This window comes from Panthera pardus, unplaced genomic scaffold, assembly GCF_024362965.1.
Source record: "Panthera pardus isolate Hobbes unplaced genomic scaffold, ASM2436296v1 HiC_scaffold_7, whole genome shotgun sequence".
In the NCBI taxonomy this organism is placed as follows: Eukaryota; Metazoa; Chordata; class Mammalia; order Carnivora; family Felidae; genus Panthera; species Panthera pardus.
This window is the reverse complement of record NW_026527002.1, coordinates 48,397,374-48,420,821: the sequence shown is the minus strand read 5'-3', so window position 1 is coordinate 48,420,821 and position 23,448 is coordinate 48,397,374. Positions and strand designations below refer to the sequence as shown.

Genomic DNA, 23,448 nt, shown 5'->3' with positions numbered 1-23,448 from the left:
CCACTCAGGAGCCTCACAATCTGAAGTGATTTAAGGAGACATAAATACTGCTGAATAGTTTAGGAGTTCACTGCATGAGAAACTGGGAAAGAGAGCCCGGGTGGGGCAAACAGTAACGTTTCTCTCACCCTGTCGTACCCTGTCTTACCCAAGAACCATGTTGAACAAACCAGAAACTTAAGAATCATCCTGATTTCTCTCTTCTCTTCATTTCCTGCACCCATTCCATCAGTAAATCTTTATGTTTCCATTTCCAAAATAGAAACTTCTGTCCATCTTCACAATCACTCCCCTATTCCTTGCCACTAACGTCTCCCCACCAGGGCCACTGCAGGGATCTCTTAAGTAGTCTCCTGCTTGCATTCTGGCCTCCTTCCAGTCCATTCTCCTGTTAATGTTCTCATAGCAGTCATCACCATCTTCAATTATTGCGATAATTTATTTCTCTTAGTTTGTTTTTGCTGTCTGCTTCCTTTACTAGAATGTCAGCTCCATCGGGCAGGGGCCAGGTCTGTCTTATTCCTCACTGTACCACAACTTCTGACATCTCGAAGCTTCTTGATAAACACATAGGGAGGAAACGAAAGGGTGAGTGAATACACAACTTTAAATATGAAGTCACATTTGTAACTTGTCTCCTCAGAAAGTTCTCATGAGACTGGCTTCCCAGACTGGTGGGATGGGGAAAAGGACCTTCTGTATTTTGACGACTCCTGAAAAGAACATGAGAACACAGTCTGGCGCAGGGGTTGCAAATGCCAAAGGGCTCAAGCAGGTACCACCAATCTGGAGGCTGTAAGCTGTGTGTAAGCCACAATGAGGGCGGGGGCCATGACCATCTAGAGACCCCCATAACTTCGACTAATGCGGCCTTATCAGCTCCAGCCAACTGTGTCTGAGTGGCAACAAGAGCCCAGGGGTGTCACATCTCCCGAGCTTTCAAAAGAAGATGGAAAGTTTCTGCATCAGCTAGAATTGGGTTCGGCTGGGAGTACTGACCTGAAAGAGTAGCTTAAGTGAGGTAGACGTGTATTTCTCTCTCACAAAAAAGAGGTCTGGGATGTGTAGTCCTGGACTCACGGAGGCTCAGTGGAATGAGGGACCTAAACTTCTAATTTACTGCCCCGCTCAGCATGGTTTCCATTTCCAAGGTTTCCTCATGACCCAGTGGACTGCTGTGGCTCCAGCCATTACTCCTCATTCCAGGGAGCAGGAAGGAAAAGGAGAAAAGAAAGAACCTGACCATTCTTTTATAAGATTCCCCGGAAGCTTCGTGGCCTATTATTTCATTTCATTGGCCAGAACTAAATCATACAGCTACTCCTCGCTGCAAAGGAGGCTGGAAAGTATAATCTTTCTTCTGAGTGGACGTGTGGCCAGCTAAGAAAGAAGGGGAGAATGGATATTGGAGTTCTCAACGACAAGTCTCCGCCAGAGCTGGCCTTTTCTGTGAAATCCTCGGGTTTTAACACCATGACAGACAAATGAAGCATGTCTGCCAATTGGTTCAGCGGAGAGGTTTTGTGAACCCTGCTTAGGGGAGCAAATACGGATGCCATACATTTCTGTGGCAGGTTGGGCTAGTCGGTGAGTGGGGGTGGTGAGGGTCATAAACAGGGCTTGGACCGGGAATCCAGACAGGAGTGTGTTCAGGTGGCCTGGGGGGAGGGGGGGGGCACTGTGGAGGTGGCAGCGGGAAAGGGTGAGGAGATACGGTCCTTGGCCTGTGCTCCCAAGGAGTGCGTGGGGCCTGGGCAGATCAGGGAGGTCCTTGGCTGCCGTGGCTTCTCTCACCTTGAGGTCTTAGCTCTTCTGATGGCTGCAATTCCAGTCTCCTCTCTATCGTGAGGTCTCTCTTCTTTCTGACCTTCACTGAAAGTGCTCTCTCACACTAGGTCAGGGTCACTCTTTCTGGAGGGATAAGGAAGCCCGAGTTAGATCCGAATTCCCCAAGCCCTCTCCAGCCCTCTTCGGTCACTGCTGCTACCCTCTCAGACTGGGGCTTCACTTCCTCTCAGGCTCAGTGATGATTCCCCTCAGAATAGCTCGGTCTCCCAGGCACGTCAGACCTTGTTGGCAGGAAGGACACCACCCCACGTGTTGGAAAAACCACTGGGTTTGCAGGCAGACTTCCCTCCCTTGAATCTTTTCTGCATGGCTTACTAGTTAAGTGACTATAAATACTTTAAGAACTGTAAACTGGAGAATAGAGTTCTCCTTACCTACTTCATTAAGCGTTATGAAGGGTTCACAGAGATCATATATATATATATATATATATATATATATATGGCCTTTGTATCAAAGAAGAAAAAATCTAAATAGCTCTAAATATAAATTGAAGGTTCCAGTAAAGACTCTCTGTATCGTCTATATGTTTGAAATTGATGACTTTATTGACACAAACTTTGCAATAGAAAGTGTTATGTTAAGAGAATAGTGAGAATCAGTTCTTGTATCATACACACAGGAAAAAACTGCAGGTGAATTTCCAGTAACACGGTTTAACTTCTGATCACTACCTTTTTGTGAAATCCAGATTGTGCCAGGGAGGCGCAGATCATGTATGCCCCTCATTCCTTTCTCCCCCAGAAGTGAGACATTGTTTCTATATAAAACAGAGATACCCTCTCCAGTTAATGCATTCCACGCAAGGTGCAACAGTTACATGAAGCACAAACAAGGCTGTAGAGAGAAACTGGTGTAGTCCACGACCCACGGACAGGGGCATGCTGGGGAAGGAACACCCCACACAGAGACACGACACATGTGCCTAGGAGAATGAGCCCTTGAGCTTGCAGGATTGTTGCCAACCTTTGGCAGTTGGGGGCTCCTGCTGAGTAACGCCAATGAGCCCTTGAACTTGCAGGATTGTTGCCAACCTTTGGCAGTTGGGGGCTCCCGCTGAGTAACGCCAGTGGGGACATCAGAGCCACAGATGTTGCTTGTATTGTATTATTATTATTTAATTTTCAGAACATGAAGTTCTTTAAAAGCCCTTTCTCAAAGAATCAAAATGATAGAGGTTTGGGAAAACTGTAGCTTTGTGTATGGTAAAGAGGCTTGTGCAGTGATTAGGAGAACACCCAGATCCGGTCTAGGAGAGAAAGCTACCCTGAATGTAAAAGTGAGAATTCACAACATACCCTACATTTTAGGGTCTAAGTTAGTCCCCTAGTTATAAAGTCCACTGTCAGGTTCAGAATATACAAGGGTGACTGGCCAGACTCAAAATCTCTTAGCATCTGCAAGGTGCCTGGTGTAGGGCTGGTATTCAATGTTTAATGAATACAGTCTACAAAAGGAGGAAGGAAGGAAGGAAGGAAGGAAGGGAAGGAGGGAGGAAAGGAGGGAGGGAGGGAGGAAGGGAGGAAGGAGAGAAGGAGAAAAGGAAGGAAGGAAGGGAGGGAGGGAGGGAGAAGGGAGGAAGGGAGGGAGGGAGGGAGGAACGAGAGAAGGAGAAAAGGAAGGAAGGAAGGAAGGGAGGGAGAGAGGGAGGGAGGGAGGAAGGGAGGAAGGAGAGAAGGAGAAAAGGAAGGAAGGGAGGGAGGAAGGAAGGGAGGGAGGGAGGGAGGGAGGGAGGAAGGGAGGAAGGGAAGAAGGGAAGAAGGGAGGGAGGCTGTGCTTGTGTTTGAGGAATAACAAAATTGACAAGTAATGAGGCCAAGTTTCTAAATGTTAACCTACATGTCACTTCTCTGGACCGTATTACATAAACAGACACCATCAGGCTGCCCATTTCTGCTAAACATGGAGTTTATTGGTATCATTTGGTACAACTTTAGTCCTACCTTTCCCAGTCCAGGCATGTTAACAATCCTTTAAAATTATGCTACATTACTTTGGAGGAAGATGCTTCCACCTTAACACGTGTAAAGAAAGGTTAGATAATTTTAACCTATCAAAATATTTTTTTTACTGCCTCTGATTTCTAACACAGTGCACGTCGGTCAATGTGATGGCACATCAACTCGGCACTGCCTTTCTAAAGCGATTCCTTCGGGCGCCTGGGTGGCTCAGTCGGTTAAGTGTCCGACTTCAGCTCAGGTCACGATCTCGCGGTCCGTGGGTTCGAGCCCCGCGAAGCGCTCTGGGCTGACAGCTGGGAGCCTGCAGCCTGCTTCCGGTTCTGCATCTCCCTCATTCATGCTCTGTCTCTCTCTGTCTCAAAAATAAATAAACGTTAAAAAAAAAATAAAAAAAAATAAAGCGATTCCTTCACAGAAAGCACATGACGTAGCCTTAGGCCTGGTGCTGTGTACGAGAGGCCGGAGGGAGGCCGTATGTGCTGCCAGTATGTTCTGGATTATCTGCCTCTTGCGAGCAGTGTCTACGCTTTGATTAACAATTGCAAATGACCCAACTGGAGAGAACAGACACTCAAGAGCACAAGCGAAGAGAACTGGGACGCTCTGAAATGCAATGTCTGGCTGAGCCCTGAGGGCCATCCCGGTCGGATGTGTTGACCACGGTGACCACGATATTGCGGTACGTGGGCAAACACGGACACCTGTATGGGGTGGGGGGGACACTGAAGGCAGATGAGAGACAGGTGTGACTGCATCACAGAGACCTCCCAAAACATGCTGTGAGCGTGGGCGGGGTTAGTTTGTGTGACACTGGATCTCTGAATCTGTCTCGTACTGAGCTAAAGAGACGGGTGTCACGGGTTTTCCCTGTTTCTCGGTCTCTCCTACATCTGGGTTTACAGGTGGGCGGAAGACGACTGTTAAGTGAACACGGTAAGCTTTCCGATGGTGGGCTTCCTTCCGAAAGACAGAACGAAGGAACAGGCCGACCCGCAAGAGTGCACACCGCCACGGCCAGCGGGGCTTAGAGCCCACGTGCGCGTCGTTCTCCCAGGAAACGCACTCCGTCCACTTTTCTCCGTGTCACAAACCCGCCCGTGGCTCTCGCTCACCACGGCCACGTCAGACCGCATCGCACGGGTTGCAGAGAGGCACGGTCACTGCAGCGTATCACCATGTGCAAGCACTGTGCCAGTACAGCTCTGTGGTGAGGAGGGCGCCGAGAAAGTCCCTGCAGCCCAGGCAGCCGCTCGCTGCCTGGCAAGACGGTCCCTCAGGGCACTCAGCAGCGCTCACGTTCAGCAGGGGCCACCCGCTTCTTCAAGGCTCCTTGATGGGCTCCAGTAGGGGGAGGGCACCAGAGTTGTCCATCTGCGCTGCTAGCCGAACGCTCCTGCTAGTTAACACAGTTCTTCGTGATTCTTCGACTTCTGTCCGCCTGTCGGATACTGTCTGTAACATTAATGGTGACTTCTTTTGCAGACATTCGCTTAGCGTCTCTTTTAGCCTGTTAGAAAGGTTAACATCATGAACTGAGTTAGCAGAACACATCCCGGTTTGCATTAATCTCCTGAGATTGCTACACACACGTGCGCACACACAGGCAAGAAGAACGACCCACAGGAACACATGCACATGTCCTCCTTTTCAAAGCTTTCTCTGTCGAAACTCTCATGTTGACCTAGCACAGAGCCTGGCATCAGGCATGCTCAGTAAAACACTGTTGAATGAATGCATTAATTAGCGAGGGTCCATCAAGGGGTAGTGTGAAAGGTTTCACAGCCGGCTTTAGTAAAGCAGTTAAGGAATTGAGCTTTGGAGCCAGACAGGCTTGTGGTTAAAGACCGACTAGATAATTTCACTATGCGCGAGTTTTTTCTTTTTTAAATATTTCCTTTTCATCATAGAATCTTTCTTTTCTCTCTCTCTCTCTTTTTTAAGTTTATTTATTTACTTTTGAGAGAGATAGCACAAGTGGGGAAGGGGCAGAGAGAGAGGGAGGGAGAGAGAATCCCAAGCAGGTTCCGCACTGTCAGCGTAGAGCCTGATGTGGGGCTCAAACCCACAGAGCCGTGAGATCATGACCTGAGCCGAAACCAAGAGTCAGATGCTTAACCAACTGAGCCACCCAGGCACCCCTGAGCAAGTTTTTTCTAACCTAACCCTCAGTTTTCTCACCTGTAAAATGGGGGATAACAACAGGACCTACCTCACAAGATTATTGTAAGGATTAAATAAGGTCATGAATTAAGGTTCTCAAATAATGCCTGTTGCTAAATAAAACTGACACACACACACAAAAAAGATTCAGTAAGTATAAGTAAAAAGGAAGATAAATTATTTGCTTCTAAGTGAAGATAAAATGATCAAAGTCCAGAATTCATACTAAATACTAAAACATTGACTAAACTGTAGGTTCTTGTACCCTATGTGCTCCACCTCACGAGTAAACTTTAACCTAGTGGGGAGTGATTTTGTGTCCATTCCGCTCAACTGTATGCTTGCAGCAAGCGCGAGAGGGGTCCTGTTGAGTCATCTCCGTGGTAGACAGAGATATGTGCTGCCCAATCCCAGTCCAGGGAGCCCTGCTGCCTAGCTGCTGGGAGTGCAGTCAGTGAATCACTCGAGCTGTCCCCTTGGGGTGTCTCAGCTGCAGAAAGCCCCCTCACCCCAGGTCATGCCTTTGCCAGGGTGGCCCAATGCGGGGTATAAAGGCCTGGCCATTTTGGTACAAAGCAGGCCGGCTCTGAGCAGCCACTTAGCTCCAGAGCTCCCTGTGGGGCGGGCTCAGCTGCAGCTACTCTGCTAGGCCTGCCTCTGGCTCACCTTCTCCTCTGCCCACTCCTGCTTCCGGCCCTCCCCTCCGCAGGGGTTGACAGGGCACTTCCCAATGAGCATCCTGTATAATGACATCGCAGCATCTGCTTCCTGGAAAACACAGTCAGCCTCAGATCTGAGGAAGCATCTCCCAGGGCGTGAGAGTCTCCCCGCCGGGCGTGGATGCCGACGGATGCGTGTTTTTAATACAATATGGCCCCCGAATACAAGCCAACTACTTCAGCTGTAGGGCGTCCAAAGAAATGGTGGACTAGTGCACCACTGGAGAAAAATAAATCGGCCTGGTTAATTTACTAACAAATGATAGATAGTTTGTATCATGTCACATACATCCTGTGCGGTAGCTGCTGGAGACGCCCCCTCCAGATTCTCTTTACGTGCCTGGTGCATCCATACCCCCAGATGCTGTGAGTTTTGTCTGCTAACTGCCCACAGCAGCACCCAGTTTTTAAGAATTGTCTGATCAGATGACATCTCATCTGATCAGAGCCACCTTGCTCAGAAATGCCACAGAGGTCACACACTAATTCCTGGAGACAGCCCAAAGCCCATGTCTGATGGTTGGGGATATAAAAGGCTGGCCATGTTGCCTCAAGGGGATATAAATCTATGATGTCTTCATGCTCCAGAGTCCCCTGTGGGACCAGGCTCCCTGAGGGATTCAGCAGAGCTCACATATTTGCTGAACTGGGTCCTCTGCCCCATCCTGCTTCCCTTATTACCATATGGGCTTCACCTGACAGTACTCTTTTTTTTTTTCTTGATGTTTATTTATTTTGGGGGGGGGGGTAGACAGAGAGGGAGAGAGAATCCCAAGTAGGCTCTGTGCTGTCAGTGCAGAGCCTGACATGGGCTCAATCTCGTGAAACGTGAGATCATGACCTGAGCTGAAATCAAGAATTGGGACGCTTAACCGACTGAGCCACTCAGGCACCCTGAGAGTACTCTTTCAATCAATTGCTTGCACAAGAATCCTCATCGTAGGTTCTGCTTCTAGGGAACTTGACCTAAGTCACTTTATGGGTGATTTGAGAGGTATTTAAGGGATAATATTGACCATATGCAATTTGAGTCTTACCCATTGATTTCACGAGCTAGGATTTTACTGTTTTCCTCTTCATGTTCCCAGTGCCTATTACCATCTGAGACGGAACAGGTTCTCAATTTAGGTTTGGCTGAATTAGTGGGTGAATGAATGAATGAACACACTGCATTTGTCAATGTCCCCTTGCTTTAACGACCCGAAGTCAATGCTGTTTAAGGATTCAGTCTTACAACTCAGCTCTTCCAAAGCCTGAACTGGCACCAGGGCTAGCACTGACTTTGATGGGTTTATTTCTCGCTAAAAGCAGAGAACCCATATAGTCCCACCCCCAATTTGGTTTCTCCTAAAGAAAAGTGTGGCAATCCTGAAGCTGATTCCATCTGATTTCCATTTGGGGTGCAATTGCACACAAGCTTTGAGGACTGGGGCATGGAATAGAGACACAGAGGCTGTATTTGAAAGGAGCCAAGGTGACGGCAGCATTCCTCTCAAACTGGTGGGCAGTCAGACAGCTTTCCAGAACGGAAATGTAAACTTTCCAAACGGTACAACTACTTTCCTCTAGATTTACTGGCAAGATTTCACAAAAGGTTATTAAAGATTATACCTAGAAAATGCTCTGCTCTGTATTTCAGTCTGCTTCTCTAAGCTTAAAAATATAAGCAAAAATTTAATAGTTGGATGATTCTTAATTTCCTAGCCTGGTTAAGTAGGGAGTCCAAGGCTACAAAATAGTCATTCCCAGAACAGCCACAGACTATGTATGACTTTATAAATTTTTTAAATGTTTATTTATTATTGAGAAACAGAGACAGAGCACAAGCAGGGGAGGGGCAGTGAGAAGGGGAGACACAGAATCTGAAGCAGTCTCCAGCCTCTGAACTGTCAGCACAGAGCCCAATGCAGGGCTCGAACCCACAAACCACGAGATCATGACCTAAGCCAAAGTCAGACGCTTAACGGACTGAGCCACCCAGGTGCCCCTGTATGATTTTAATCTCAAGCACAGTGGGGCAATTTCTTTTTTTTCTTTTTGCAATTTCTTCTTCTTCATATTCTTCTTCTTCTTCTTCTTCTTCTTCTTCTTCTTCTTCTTCTTCTTCTTCTTCTTCTTTAAATGTTTATTTATTTTTGAGAGAGAGCAGAGGAGGGGCAGAGAGAGAGAAAGGGACAGAGGATCCAAAGTGGGATCTGCGATAACGGGCTCTGTGCTGATAGCAGCAAGCCCCGACACAGGGCTCAAACCCACAAACTGTGAGATCATGTCCCGAGCCCAAGTTGGCTGCTCAACCGACTGAGCCATCCAGGCGCCCCTTCTTTTTGCAACTTCTTAAATCTATATCCAGAGAAGCCTGCCCTAGCGGTGGTGTTCAGAGCACAAGCTTTGGGGTCAGACAGACCTGGACTTAGGGCAAGGCTTTGTCACCAGTTAGTTGTCACAAGACATGTTGCTTTCACCTCTGAGTCTCAGTTCCCTTACCTGAAAAATGGGGAGATAATGCCTGATTCTCTGTGAGGCTTTTTGAGAGAATTAAGCATATCACTTAGCATTAATAGGGTGACCAGCTTCCCCTGGTTTGCCCCAAATTGACTGAAAGTCCTACATTCTGGGAGCCTGCTCAGGCCGCTGCAAACCAGAACAGTCACCCCAGTTATAGCTAACATTAATTCTATTTGCAAAACGGTGATGTCGAACATACTAAATTTAAATGGAAAGCCTTCTTATTCTACCTAAACTATGGCTCTTGCTACTCCTGTGTCCAAACAACAAGGACAACACCTCTGCAAGGTTATACATTTGGATAAAAGGCACTGGAGTTCTTTACTCCAATGACGGATACAGGTTCGAAGCCACAAACAAGTCCCTTTCAAACAATTATGCTGTATTGGTAATTAAACATTAGAACAACAGTGCATTCTCTTGGAAGCGTTTTATAAAAGAGAAGCTTTCAAGTCTGAGGCATCAGCAGAAAGGCGTCCACCCCTTTTACAGCAGCACAGACATTCAGGAGGTCGGTCGTTGCTGTAATCTAGTTACAAGTTGGAAATATCAGATTTCAAGCCTGAAGGAGAGGGAGAAAAAAGATGAGAAAGAGGGCTACAATGCCAGATTATTTTCTCTAGAAGCCCTGAGAAGTTACTTTGCCCTTCTACAAGAGAAGAGCTATGTGGGTATGTGGGACAATTGTCCCATTTTGGTCCTCAGAACCTCTTGACATTTTAGGGGCGCTGGGTGGCTCAGTCGGTTAAGCATCAGACTTCGGCTCAGGTCATGACCTCCTGGTTCGTGGGTTCGAGCCCTGTGTCAGCCTGTGTGCTGACAGCTCGGAGCCTGGAGCCTGCTCCGGATTCTGTGTCTCCCTTTCTCTCTGTCCCTACCTACTCACACTCTGCCTCTGTCTCTCTCAAAAATAAACATTTAAAAAAGAACCTCTGACATTTTGTATTACAGATATTTTTCTCTCTGATGTGGTTCTCAGCCAGCCAAACCTTTTTATTTAACATCCCACTCCCTTTATTTAACTAAAGGAAAAGAAAACATGTCCCAATTGCAATTACTGACTTAAAAAAAAAAATCTTCTGGTTCTCAACTCAGTGATGAGAGAAATCTATTTGGCACCTTTTTCTTTTGTGGCTGTCTGCTAATGCAATCCTTCCTCCACTTCTAAAATTCTTGTTTTGTGAGTTTTATCACCACTGACTCTTGTTAATGGGCCACCTCTTGATTCTCACTCAGTTTTACAGCTTTTCTGTTCTTCCCTCTGCCTCATTTTAATTTCTGCAGGTGTAGAATTCTGTGAATCATGGATTTTAGTCCTCTTGGTACTGCCTCTTTAATTAAAAGTAATTTATTGGCTGCCATTTCTCAAGGGTAACCAGATTGACTGTGATAACTTCCTGGCAGCCTCAAACCCAGATGGACTGTTTCTCTAGGGGTTTAGAAGACAACGACATTCCCTGTGAAAGCGGGGGCTGCGTGGTTGTTCCGGGAGGCCTGGACTCAGGGGTGCGGCTGAGTCTGCTCAGCCCTTTCTTCTCACTTTCCCCCCAAATGGGAATACAGGTGTTCTCAACTTTCCTTTGACTCCACAAATATATCTATACCCCACAGGATACTGCACAAACCTTTCCGCATTTCCTCACACACAATGAAGAAAAGCAAGGCTTACCAAGATTATGATTTTTCAGATACCAATTTTTCAGTATAACTGTATTTTTTATTTATAAAAGCCATCCATAATTATGGTAAAAGAAATTCAAAGAGTAGAGAAGGGTACAATGAAAAGTAACATCGCTCCCACACTCCGGCCATGTTTGTGCTTTCACCAGGGGTAACCACAGCTAAGGATTTCTTGTGGAAACTTTCAGGGCTTTTCGGAGCATATACGAGCTGAGGGCCTTCCTAGTCTCTCTCCCAGGGTTCTTTACTTCCCTCCTGGCCTTTACCCACGGCTTGGATTACATATTTGCTTGTTTACTTATGTGTTTTCTATATCTTCATCAGATTATAAACTTCAAGAAGGTAGGGACCCAATCTGTTGTGTTCACCGTGGTATCCCCAGAATATAATTCAGTGCCTGTCACATAATAGACACCCAACAAATAACTTGATGAACACACGTATGAAAAGAAATCTTCCGAAAGAAAGAGAAAAAAATGTCCTGGGAACAGCACTTGTTTGTACTGCCCTGCCCTAGAACTTTCCTACAGTGTTTGCATTATGCTTACAACTGATTACTTCTTGCACCATCCCTGAGAGACGGCCAGAAATGGTACTGTGCTTCCTTTCCTGATGAGGCAGCAGAAGTCACTTAAGCCAACGTGATCTGCCCAAGGCCAATGTCAATATAGGGGGTGGGCTGAATTAAAGATGGTAGTCCTGGGTCCCGCATCCAGCCTCCTACAACTCGGCTAAAATTTACTCTGGATTCTCCACCATTTTGTTTTTGGTAATGGGAATGAAGAACATGGGATTTGGAGGCAGACAGACCTGGGTTTGAAGTCCAACACAGACAAATCACTCTTCCCCGTGCCATGCTGGCCAAGTACCTAACCTTTCTGAGCCTGTTTTGCCTAGAGGGAAATGCTGCCGCTTCCCCCTGGGTGAGGGGTAAGATGATCCCATATGCGGTGTGTGTGGACCATTGCAGACACTCTGAAAATATCAGCTCCCTCTTCTCCTTCCCAAAAGATACAAGACCAAGGCTTGTCAGCTACAACTCAAGACATTTTTCTTCTTTTCAGTGAAGCTCCATTAAAGGGAGACAGACAATAACATCTAGCTGTTCCCAAATTCTGGGATTTTATTTGCTGCTTCATGGCATTAATTTGAGGTCATCAGTGAACTTTTTTTTTAACAGTTTATTTATTTATTTTTTGAGAGAGAGAGCATGCATGCAAGCAGGGGAGGGGCAGAGAGAGAGTGAGAGAGAGGATCCCAAGCAGGCTCCACACTGTCAGCACAGAGCCCAACGTGGGGCTCAAACTCACAAACTGTGAGATCATGACCTGAGCTGAAATCGAAAGTCACACACTTAACCAACTGAGCCACCCAGGCGCCCCCATCAGGAAACATTTGATCTCAGCAACTCCACTGAGGGCCAGGACGATAGCCTCCAAAGGCAGGGGTCAGATCACCCCTCAGGCAAAACTCTTCAGAACCCTCCAGACCTGCAGCAAATCCCGTGCAGACCACAGCCCCACACAAGGTACTCACTTAGGCTACTCATCGTAGGGGATTATATCTAACAGGTAGCGAGTGCCAAAAGGGGTGTTGCTCTTCAACTTGATCCTCAGGTAGATCAAACACTAGGAAAGCAGCAGAACCTGCTTGAGAAAAAGCACAGGATCCCACAGAACAGCCATCAATCACAGGAAGGTGGCGCCGGAGGGCGGCTGGGTGGGAGTGGGGCTGTGGGAAACCTTTCTGATTCTCGTGAAGTACTAGGCCAGTCTCATTCCATCAACAGGTACTTAGGAAGCACATACTAGGTGCGTAACCCTGAAGTAGGCTCAGGGGGGCAAAGAATCAGGCGGTCTCTGCCTTGAGAGTCTTCTAATCGAATTGGTTCTTCTGCAGACCCTTAGGTGAACAGTTAGTCTTGTAATTCTTCATCTATGTAAGGTAGTAGCCAGTATATGGATGCATATATAGAGGTAGTGGAAGTCACTGCGCACACACACACACACACACGGACACAGACACACACAGCAGGGGCATGCACACCTACACATACACACACACACACCCTCAATATCCCTGTACTGCTAAATTATCTCCTTTACCCAGGCTTCAACTAGAATGTGCATCCAAGTACCCCTCTCACAGCTCTCCCTCCCTGGTTTCCCTCAATGTTTCTCTTGTCCCCTCCTTCCTCTTGATGACACGTTTTTGTTTTCCAAGAGAAACTCCTGTTTGCTTTCCAAACTCTTCTCCTGTATCTCATATTACCGCCATGCAGGAGGAATTCTGGGCTTGTCCCACCCTCCTTTCTGGGTCAGGCTTCCCTCTCTGGCCACAGCCATTTCTGTGAGGCTTCACCCATCGTCTCTGGACTGGACCGAGCCTTGCCAACAGTCAGTCACTGGGTGTAGGGGCGGGGGGAGCAGAAGGAGAGGGCTCGAGGAGGGAGCTCCTCAGCTGAGAATCAGTCCAGACGCCGGCGAAGTTCTTCAGCACAGTCTGGCCACTTTGCCAAGAACAATAAAGCAACTCAAAACGACGCAGCTTCTGAAGACTCGAAGGCTCATTGGGAGGCCAGCCACACACCCAAGCTTCATCTGCTCAGAGCTGTATCCACATACACATTTCTACCTTAGCTAAATATCTTGAGGAGATAGTTCTGGAGGAGCAAAAGAAAAATCCTAAGCCTGAGGAAATGGCACATTCGAGAGCAAAGGTTTGGAGGCAGCCCAGAGTTCCCGAACAATTAATTAGCAGGACAGAACAGCAGCTAAGAACTTCCTCTGATGTTCTTATTGAGCTCAGGGAAGGAGCTGGGGGAAGGAGACCCAGGCGATGATTACTAAGATGCTGAGATGTCACAAAGGTCCCAAGGGACTGGAGGAAGTCAAGGTGCAATAGAGAAAGAGAAAGAGCTCTCTATGGAGACTGTTCTCATTTGCAAAAGACCGTTTTTGTCACATTCTTTTTGCAAGTTAGCACCTGTTAACACCAGGCACAAGGCAGGGACCGGAAGGAATGCAAATATGAAAGCTATGGCTTTGTTGATGGGCCAGAAGTGGAGAGCGGCCCGGAACATGAGATGCCGTTGCTCGCAGCGATTGGCACCACTAGCTGTCCCCATCACCCTTCGGAAAGCAATCTGAACCGTGGGGTGGCATCTGTGTTAAACAGAGGGGTTGCTATCCCCTCCTAGTGGCCTTCTATTTGCTTGAAATAAACAGCACTATTTCAAATCGATAAAGCCTTTGTTCGTTTATTCTGTATCGTCTGACTCCCCAGCCTCAGCCCATTAGAACTGGCAACTGCTTCAGAGCAAAGGGCACGTGTGCCCTTTCCACTCCCGGACCCTTGGCATCAGAACACCACCTGGCACACAGATGGCACTCAGTGGAAGAACACTACATGAATGAACCGAAAGAATGCTTTTAGGAACTGAGGAGGACATTTTCCAGGCCTAGCAAGGATTGCTTTTAACACTCAAACTTGTTTTGTAAATCTGAATGGGGATACTGCGGTAAGCAGGTGCATAAAGATGCACGCTTCGTGAACAGGTTTTTCTGGAGAAAGAAAGCTTTTAAAAAGCGCCAAAAAACCATTAGCCAGGTGGCCTGATGATATACAGGGGAATGCTGTGAAATGATAATAGGTCATCCCTGTGGCAGCCGGGAGCGTAGAGGAAGAGGGAAGAGGCGAGTGGATACTGCCTGAGCAAGATACTGAAAATGCAGGAAGTTCAGCCCGGAGTAAGACCAGCTAGAAGAGGTAGTATGTCGAAGGCCATGGAGAGTTTAGGAAGAAACGATGATCATTGAGCAGATTCACAGCTGAGAGCTGTGTTGGTATGAGATAGCTCTGCGGACAGAAACTTCAATCAGAGGTAAACTTGTAAACTCACATTGCAGATAGAAAACCTTTGCCCCGGCTTTTGAGGAACTCAAGATGTCCGGTGGCTGGTGAGGCCTCGGGACACAGAGACCACTGATGCACTTCAGCAACTGTCCGAACACTCAGAACTGAAGCTGTCTGCTCCCTGATCTCCCTTGGGAAGTAGTTACAACATAGCCATTGCTCATTGAATTGTGACAACAATCCCCCGCGGATGGCTTAGCCATGGGTGCCACCTGTCCCCGGAGCTGTGCTGGTCAGGTGTGTGTATAGGTCCTCACTCCCTCCACACCCAGGGTGGGCTCCACGGTGTGTGTGTGTGTGTGTGTGTGTGTGTGTGTGTGTGTGTGGTGTGGGAACTGTTTCCCTTGGCTATCTCAGAGTCTCCGTTCTCATCTGTAAACTGGAGACAGTGTCAAGATTTTAGAGTCATTGTGAGGATTAAGTGAAATAGTATAACAAAGTGCTTAGTATCCTGCAAGGTTGCTATCACAGGCCTAAGGAAGACTAAGCACAACGTAACGGCTTTAAATTCTTATGTTCCGTAACCGGAATTCACCGCTGCTGGTTAGCATGCAAAATGGTATGACCACTTTGGAAAACTATTTGTCAGTATCGATAAAAGTCGAATATATCCCCATCCTATGAGCCAGCAATTCTACCCCTAGGTATATACTGAAAAGAAAGGAATGTCCACCCAAAGGCATGCACGAGAATGTTAGTAGCTGCATTGTTCACAATAGGGCCAAACCGGAAACAACTCTGATGTCCTTCAAGCACAGTGGTTACATTCATAGAATGGAATAGACATAACAATGAAAATGAGGAAATCTTTGCAACTCACAATACCATAGATGACACTCACTAGCATAGTGTTGAACAAAAGAAGCCAGACCCAAGGTCCCAAGAAGGGACCGTATGATTCCATTTATAAAAGTCTAAAACATAAACAAAACTGGTCTATAATGCTAGATGTCAGAAGAGTGGTTAGGTTGCAGGGGTGAACAGTGATTGGCACATCCCAGTCACCATGGTGAGGAGTGCAAGGGAGATTTCTGGGGTAGCGATAATGTTCTATGTTTTCATATGGATGATGGTACACGGGTGTGGCATCTTATAAAAGTTCATTGCACTTATGACTGACTTGGGCGTTTTTCTGATGTATGTTACACGTGGTAGATAGCATTATTTTCCTTAATCCTTTGCTGTCTCTCCCCTAGGGACAGTGTATACTTCCTCGCCCTATTGATGTTGGGCTTGTCCATGTGACCTGTTTGGGCCAATAGGAGATTAGGTGGCATGATATGAGCAGAGACAGGAAAAGTGTTCCAGAAGTTTGGTTTGGCCCTCTCGGTTTCCTCCCATAGTCATGAGAAGATATAGCTCAGAGAGCTGCTGCATTTGTGGCCTGCTTCCCAAAATTATATATACATGGGACAGATTAAGCTACACCCGGAGCCTGGAGCCTGAAGTGAGGCCTAGCCGTTCAAGTTGCATGCAAGAGGAAAAAAATTATCGTCTGAAGCTCCTGGACACTGATATGCTGTGGTGTGCAGCATTACTGTGGCAATAGCTGACTGACACCTTATTCTTCAATAAAAAAGTCCTCTGCCATCTCTATGCTCCATCTTTATAATAGTCACCTGTTTTAATTTAAAGTCCCTGGCACCCACCTCCAGCACGTATATGAACTATTTATGTCCTGAGTCAAATGAGCTGTTTCCTTTTCTGTAAACTGGGGATGATGCTTACTTTACGGTGCTCTTGGGAGGATTTAATGCACCAGCAGACCTAAAAGCACTTTGCAAACTGCACAGCACAATTTTAAAGTGACGAATTCTGGGGCCAGGAACCAAGCGTGTGGATCATGCCACACACCAGGCAAAGCTGCTTCCCGCCTGCCGCGACCGTCTGGACTCAAAGGGCGAGGGCACATGCGTTGGGAGGAAGCTAGGGAACCAAAGTCAGGGCCAGCACCAGAGCAGTCACCGAGCTTCTGTGGGGCCTCCCCTTGGGGGAGGCACTGGTTAGTAGGTCTCTGGCAGACCAGCTCACAGGGCGCCTGGGTTGCTCAGTTGGTTAAGCATCTGACTCTTGATTTCAGCTCAGGTCATGATCTCACTGTTCGTGAGATCCAAGCCCCACATGGGACTCTGTGCTGACAGTGTGGAGCCTGCTTGGGATCCTGTCTCTCTCTCTCTCTCTCTCTCTGCCCCTCCCACACTTGAGTGCACTCTCTTGCTCTCTCTCAAAATAAATAAACTTAAAAAAAATTGCTATTAGAAGGCCAGCTCATGCACAGGCCAAGTAGGCAAAACAGGAACACAGGAAGGCCAACCTCAAGTCTAGCTCCCCCACCCGTGTCTTTCTACAGTGTCTGAAGAGCCACCATTGGTGTTCCATTCCACCAGGTTGCAGTGCTGTGTGCCTAGCCATCCCCTGCTAAGCCTTGCTGCCTTCCTTATGGCACTTCTCAGTTGACAAAGAGCAGGCCCCGCTGTTCTCTCGTTTTGGAATTATTTCTGTTGTGTGGATAAGGAACCCGAGACTCTGAGAGATTAAGTGGTTCCTGCCAGGCCACTTAGTTAATGAGCATCAGAGCTGAATTTGCAACACGTTTTCTAACGAAGGGTTAAAGAGGTAACTCACTCGTGTGAGCGAGAATTCTATCATCAGAGGACCGGCTGCAGCCTCAGAAAACAGGTGGCACCAGTCTGAGGGCTAGGACCAGTACGTTTTGACAGGGGAGGTGGGATTGGGTTTGGAAAATCAGCATCCAGTGAGCAGTGGACTCTGAGGAGGGTGGGGCATGGGGAAGAGGAGGGGGTGAGGGAGGAAGGGAGTAAGAGGAGAAGGCCCCCCCCCCCACTCCCTCCACCCTGCTCCCCCACCCCGGAGGCTGCCGTGGGCCTTTTAAGGGCATTCTTTCCCCTGGGAGGAGCTAGTGCCAGCAGGGGGAGCACGTCCCAACAAGAGCTCTGGGAGCAAGGGAAGAATCCAAAGGATGGCAGCTGGCTCAGGGATGCCATAGTCAGACACTAATAGTCTGCGGGTAATGCCGCCACCACATTCTGCAGTGACAGACCCCCTTGGGGACGCTCCCACTGCCTGCCTGGTGAAAGGGTGTGCGGTAAAATGTCTGGCTCGCCTCCTACCACACCGGTTTTCTCTCTCCTTCCCTGTCTACCCTGAGCCCTGCCAACTGCCTGGCCTAAGACTGGTTACAGGAACCAGTACAGCCCCCAGTGTCAACACGGTGAGAGCTGTGGTGAAGAGGAGATCCCGAGCAAAGCTGTATTTAAACACACGTTTTTTTTCTTGAGAGTGCAGCTAGCGAGGGCCCGTTTCCCCTGATTCAAAAAAAAACACAGCAACCCTCAAGGCAGGGAGTAGGGTGGAGTGGGGTCCTGCTATTTTCTTTGCAACAATATTCACACGGGGGGCATGGAGAATTTCCACTAGCAAGGGGAGCCATCACTGCTCCTTCCCTGGGTACCATCTCAGTGTGGCCCAGGCCTGAAGCAAGCTTCTCCCCTTTCTCCGGTCCCAAGTGGGTTCTGTGGCTGTCACCTACCTCCGTGGTCCGCAGGCCATTCTGTTTCTGGGTCAGAGGGCCTGAGGTGAGGCTCTGGGGATTCGGGCACTGGGTCCCACAGCTCATCCTCTTCTCTGGGTTGGATATTCCACCTGGGGCTGTCGATCGGGGCACGCCGTTGGAGGACAGTCCATCTTCCAGCACACCTTGGGGAGAGAAGCAGAGGATGACCCGTGACAGCTGCTGTAAACAGGCCCCAAGAGTGTTGGGGGGGGGGGGGGGGAAAGCCGCAAAGAAGAAAATAAGTCCTCAGAATCCCACCATGCAGAGCTACCCTTTTCTGAAAGAATATGTGTGTGTGTGTTAGCAAAAACGAGACTTTAAAATAATTTTGTAACCTGAAACGTTTACTTAACAATCCATCAATCGCATTCTTCCATGCAATTAAGTGTTCCGCCATAGTAGTTTTCACACACTGAGTCTGCCATCGTGTGGATGTGTTTTCACGTATGTATGTATGTATGCACTTATTTATTTATTTTAAGGAAGCTCTATGCCCAACATGGGGCTTGAACTCATGACCCCAAGATCAAGAGTCCAGACGATCAACCAACTGAGTCAGCCAGGTGCCCCTGTATCACCATTTATTCAATCCCCTCTAGTTTGGTTATTTGTTTTCACAATAAATGTTACTGTGGTTGAAATTCCTTGGGGTTAAAGCTTTATTCTTAATTATTTCCTTAGTATAAATCCTACAAGTGGCATTACTGGTTATACAGAGTTGTTTTTATTTTTTAACTTAATTCCATCTCAAGACGTTGGACTGAGCATGTGTTCCTTCCGTGACAAATGCCAAGAAATGATAGAGTGAGGTTTAAATAAATAGCCTCACTGAGAAGCAAGAGGGCTACATCGAGGAATTCATGGATGGAGAGTATCTGATTGAAAAGAGAAAAGGTGGTCCGGGAAGCACGAGGGAGAGATACCAGGTGGGAGACAAGAGGCCAGGAGAGGCTCTGTAACAGCCACAGAAAGGCCAGCGGCAACCAGCCGAGGCCAGTCAGCGATGACAGAGCAGGCTGTGAGGTGGGATATTGGGATATAATAAGAAATACATATGTGGTGTTTTTCCCCAGTTCCTGGCATCGAGCTCCTAAAACCCTGGTAATCTCCTATGTGCCAGGGGTGATAGGAGGATCTTTTGTCACAACATTGGGTCTTTGCCCCAGTTCATGACACAGAGCTCCTAGATCCCTTGGAATTCTGTGAGTGACAGGAGATAGGAGCACCATCTGTTCTAATGAAGCAACTCTTGGAGGTCCCCTTGACAGCTTCAGGATAGGGGCTGCTTGCCAGAAAGATCTAATCTTGACTAGGCGCTCGGAACTCCAAATTGAAACAGCCTACCAAACATTTGGCAAGACAAATACAAAGAAAAACCCAACCCAGACAGAGCTGAGTGAAACTTCAAACACCATTATTTAACGAGAAAAGCTTCAGAAGAGGGGGAAAAAAATGAAAAAAAACGAAACAAGAATGAGATTAACATTACACTTTTTTTTTTGGAAGTTTATTTATTTATTTTGGGAGGGGAGGGGCAGAGAAAGAGGGAGAGAAAGCCTGTTAGTGTGGGGCCTGAACCCACAAACCGCGAGATTACGACCCAAGTAGAAATCAAAAGTTGGATGCTTAACCAACTGAGCCACCCAGGCACCCCAACATTAGACTTACTATCAACTACCAGTGGATGTAAGAAAATATGAAACGGTGTCTTCAAGATTTCAAAGGATTTGCACATTTTAAAGTCTTTTGTGATGCATTGCCAGATTTACCTCTATGAATTTTTCTCTAATTACCCTACTGCCCTCTGCCAACAGTATATGAAATGGCAATATTACTCAAACCCTCACAAAACAGGGGCGCCTGGGTGGCTCAGTCGGTTAAACGGCCGACTCCGGCTCAGGTCACGATCTCGCGGTCCGTGAGTTTGAGCCCCACGTTGGGCTCTGTGCTGACAGCTCAGAGACTGGAGCCTGTTTCAGATTCTGTGTCTCCGTCTCGCTGACCCTCCCCTGTTCATGCTCTGTCTCTCTCTGTCTGAAAAATAAATAAAACGTTAAAAAATAAAAATTAAAAAAAAAAAACCCTCACAAAACACTGAATATTTTCATTCTTTTTTTTTTTTTTTCTCATCTTTGCCAACTTAAGAGGCAAAATAAAGTATCTCATTGCTTGGATTCACACTTCTTGATTTAGTAGAGATACCATATTTATTTGTGTGCCTATTGGCTAATTGTGTGTGTGTGTGTGTGTGTGTGTGTTTTAATTGTCAAGTCATTTGCCTATCTTTCTTTTGGGGTGTTAGCCTGGGTTCGCTTTTAATCACACTTAAGAAAAACCAAAAAATCCTTTCCTAGATTGTTGAGAAATTATTTGCCAAGAAGCACACATCAGAAGCACAGTTTATTTGGTACACAATGAGAGGGAGGGCTGGTTGACTAGGCAGACCTGATGAGGCCACAGTCCCATCAAACCTGAGGAAGCAGGGATCCAAAGAACACATACGTACATCCACATGTCACCCACTTGCTCTACAAAAACCCAAGAGGCCCTCAGCTGTGGCCATGGGATAGAAATCAGAATTTGAAACATTGAAAGTCACAATAGAAAATGGTTGCTAGAGTTTCCTGACTGGCAGGCTGTAGGACGAGGGGGCCCTGTGGATGTGTTCCAGATGTGCAGAGAAATGGATTCTTGCCCCAAATCCTTGTGGCCCCTTCCTCCATCAGCTGGCAGCCTACTCCCCTTCTCTTTCCATACCCCCTTCCATCCTATACCAAAAGGGCCTCAGACGCATGCGTATGGACACCCCAAGCACACGTATTCAATCTCCATCTCTACTGCTGTCTGTGAGCAGCTGCCCCTTGGCCCAGGGGAGTGAATGAATCAGGAGAAGAGGCCCATGAAAACCTGGAAGCAGGCTCGGTGTGATTTGGGCTGGTAATCCCAGAGTCTCAGCACCCATAGAATAATCTAGAGCAGAGCTTCTCCGTGTGATCCAGGGACCAAACTGTTGTTACTGGTCTGCTGTGCCTTAAGTATATAAACTGAATGCAAGCATTTAGAAATTTGTTGCTGGGAACATCTGACGGTGACTGAACTTCTCTGACTTAATGGCGGATGGACCAGTTCTAGGGCTGTCGGATTCACACGGTGAGTCCCAAGTGGTGTGAGCTATGTATTAGTCATGCACAGTGAGACCACACATTTGTTTGTATTGGACTGGGGGAGGGAAAGCAACTGATGCTGAAGAAGGGCTGCGGGCTTTGGCAGGTATGTCCCCTTGGCCCCTGGATAACTTACCCTGTTATCTAGGAAAGAGTGGGGCCAAGTGGGGTGGGGCAGAAAAGGGAACACAAGACCAAGGCAGAGACCCCATCTACCTAAGTCTAGGGTGGAACTGCCTTCAGCTCTTGAGGCTCCTGAGTGGGACTCAAGGCTAGCCAGTACTACCTTGACTGTTTACGACAGTGGGATATACAAATGTTACCATTTTCAGGGGGCGTGGGTGGCTCAGTCAAGCATCCGACTTCGACTCAGGTCATGATCTCATGGTCTGTGGGCTCGAGCCCAGCATCGGGCTCTGTGCTGATAGCTCAGAGCCTGAAGCCTTCTTCGGATTCTGTGTCTCCCTCTTTCTGCCATACCCCTGCTCATGTTCTGTCTCTGTCTCTCTCTCTCTCAAAAATAAGTAAACTTAAAAAAATTTTTAAAAATGTTACCATTTTCTATGTTGTTCATGACCTGGTATCTGGGTTGAGGGTACATAAGAGCATCCATTGAATGCAGTATGGTGCTTCCAGCCTGCGTGGGGATGGCCACCCTCTTATCTAACACCTTCAGGACATGTTTCTGACCCCATACTCCTGGTCAGGCCCCTGTGGGACTTAGAGGCCCTGGAACATGGCTCCCTTCCTTCTCCCCCCGACAATGCAACCCAGTTGCTAACCCAGGAGGAGGAAGTTAAGGCAGAAAAAGGAGGCTGAGGGCACCAGGGGCCAAGAGCAGGTGGTGGAGAACACATCCCAGGGAGGCAGATAGGCAACAGGAAGTGGACCCAAGCATGAGTCAGAGCTCCAAGCCCCTGGCACGAGCTCCACTGTTCTATAGGATTTCACTTACAAACCACAGAATAAAAGATAAAATTATTACAAATATCCAGAACGCTGAAGAGCATTAAATCCTAAGCACAGAATCCCTTCTGAGCTCGGTAGACCCTGAAGCCGGTCCTGCCAATACTTAAAGATCACGGCAGAGCTGCTGTGGCCGAGATACAAACGGCCACTCCTTCCGTCTCAGCAGCTCCCCCACTCCCCGGGCATCTCAGCAGAGGCTCGAAAACCATTCATTTGGTCCAGTGTTTGCAGTTTTTATTGATGGCTGATAAAAAATTAGAACTCCGGTTTCTTAATCCCCAATCCAAGGACTTCCTCATTGATTAAATAGGAATAACAATTCCTACTTCATAGGCTGTTGTAAGGATGAAATAAGATAACATATACAAAGGTTCCCACATGTTTGGCACATACATTGTACTTATTATTATTCATGGTCCAACCCCAGCTGTCTTGTCTCCTCCCGGTGCCCCTCTCCATTAGCCACATTAATTACATACTTGATTATGAGCCATACAATTGGCACCTGTTAAGTGCTAAAGGACTGGCCCACTGAGCCTGGTAACTAAGCAGAGAAGCTCTGATGACAAGTAGAAAAACAGGGCGAGGCTTTAGGACTGCATTGCTAATAGTGAGCGGGGATCATCTGCCTGGTGCGGTCAAGATGTCACCGCAGGAATATGGGGCCATTTACTGTTACTTTTGCCTGCAATAAACCAGGTGATTTTGCTGCATGAATTTAATTTAACATGCATTTTCTAGTTCCAAAAATAACAGAATCAATGTTGGAAAATTTGTAAACTACAGAAAAGCACAAAGGAAGAATGATTTCCATCCCATCACCCAGAGCTATCCCCTGTTAACAAGGTGATACATATCCTTCTGGCAGATGCTATCGGTGCCCACCCAGGTCCACCCACCCCGGTCCCTGCATCCATCCCCTAGCTGTGGTGGATGTTGGTGGCTAACGGCTC

At 47.4% G+C, this 23,448-nt stretch overlaps 1 protein-coding gene and 1 long non-coding RNA gene across 3 annotated transcripts in view; both read right to left on the bottom strand.

Moving 5' to 3' along the window:
• Window positions 1-2,373: 2,373 nt before the first annotated feature.
• On the bottom strand, window positions 2,374-3,285 carry LOC109277967 (uncharacterized). The gene is made up of 2 exons (XR_002085418.2): window positions 2,883-3,285; window positions 2,374-2,814 (listed from the first exon to the last, which is right to left on the bottom strand). It is a non-coding gene; the product is annotated as an uncharacterized LOC109277967 (long non-coding RNA).
• Window positions 3,286-4,263: 978 nt separating this feature from the next.
• BAALC (BAALC binder of MAP3K1 and KLF4) overlaps window positions 4,264-23,448 on the bottom strand; it is an 84,405-nt gene continuing 65,220 nt past the window's right edge. Inside the window, exons 2-3 of one of the 2 annotated variants that reach the window (XM_053896200.1) lie at window positions 18,339-18,505; window positions 4,264-5,316 (exon numbers count right to left, since the gene is read on the bottom strand). In XM_053896200.1, the coding sequence (XP_053752175.1) occupies window positions 5,206-5,316; window positions 18,339-18,505 (278 nt within the window). In that variant the 3' untranslated portion in view covers window positions 4,264-5,205. Of the gene's footprint in view, window positions 5,317-8,456; window positions 9,756-18,338; window positions 18,506-23,448 lie in introns of those variants that run through there. The other variant, XM_053896201.1, reaches the window with a different exon arrangement.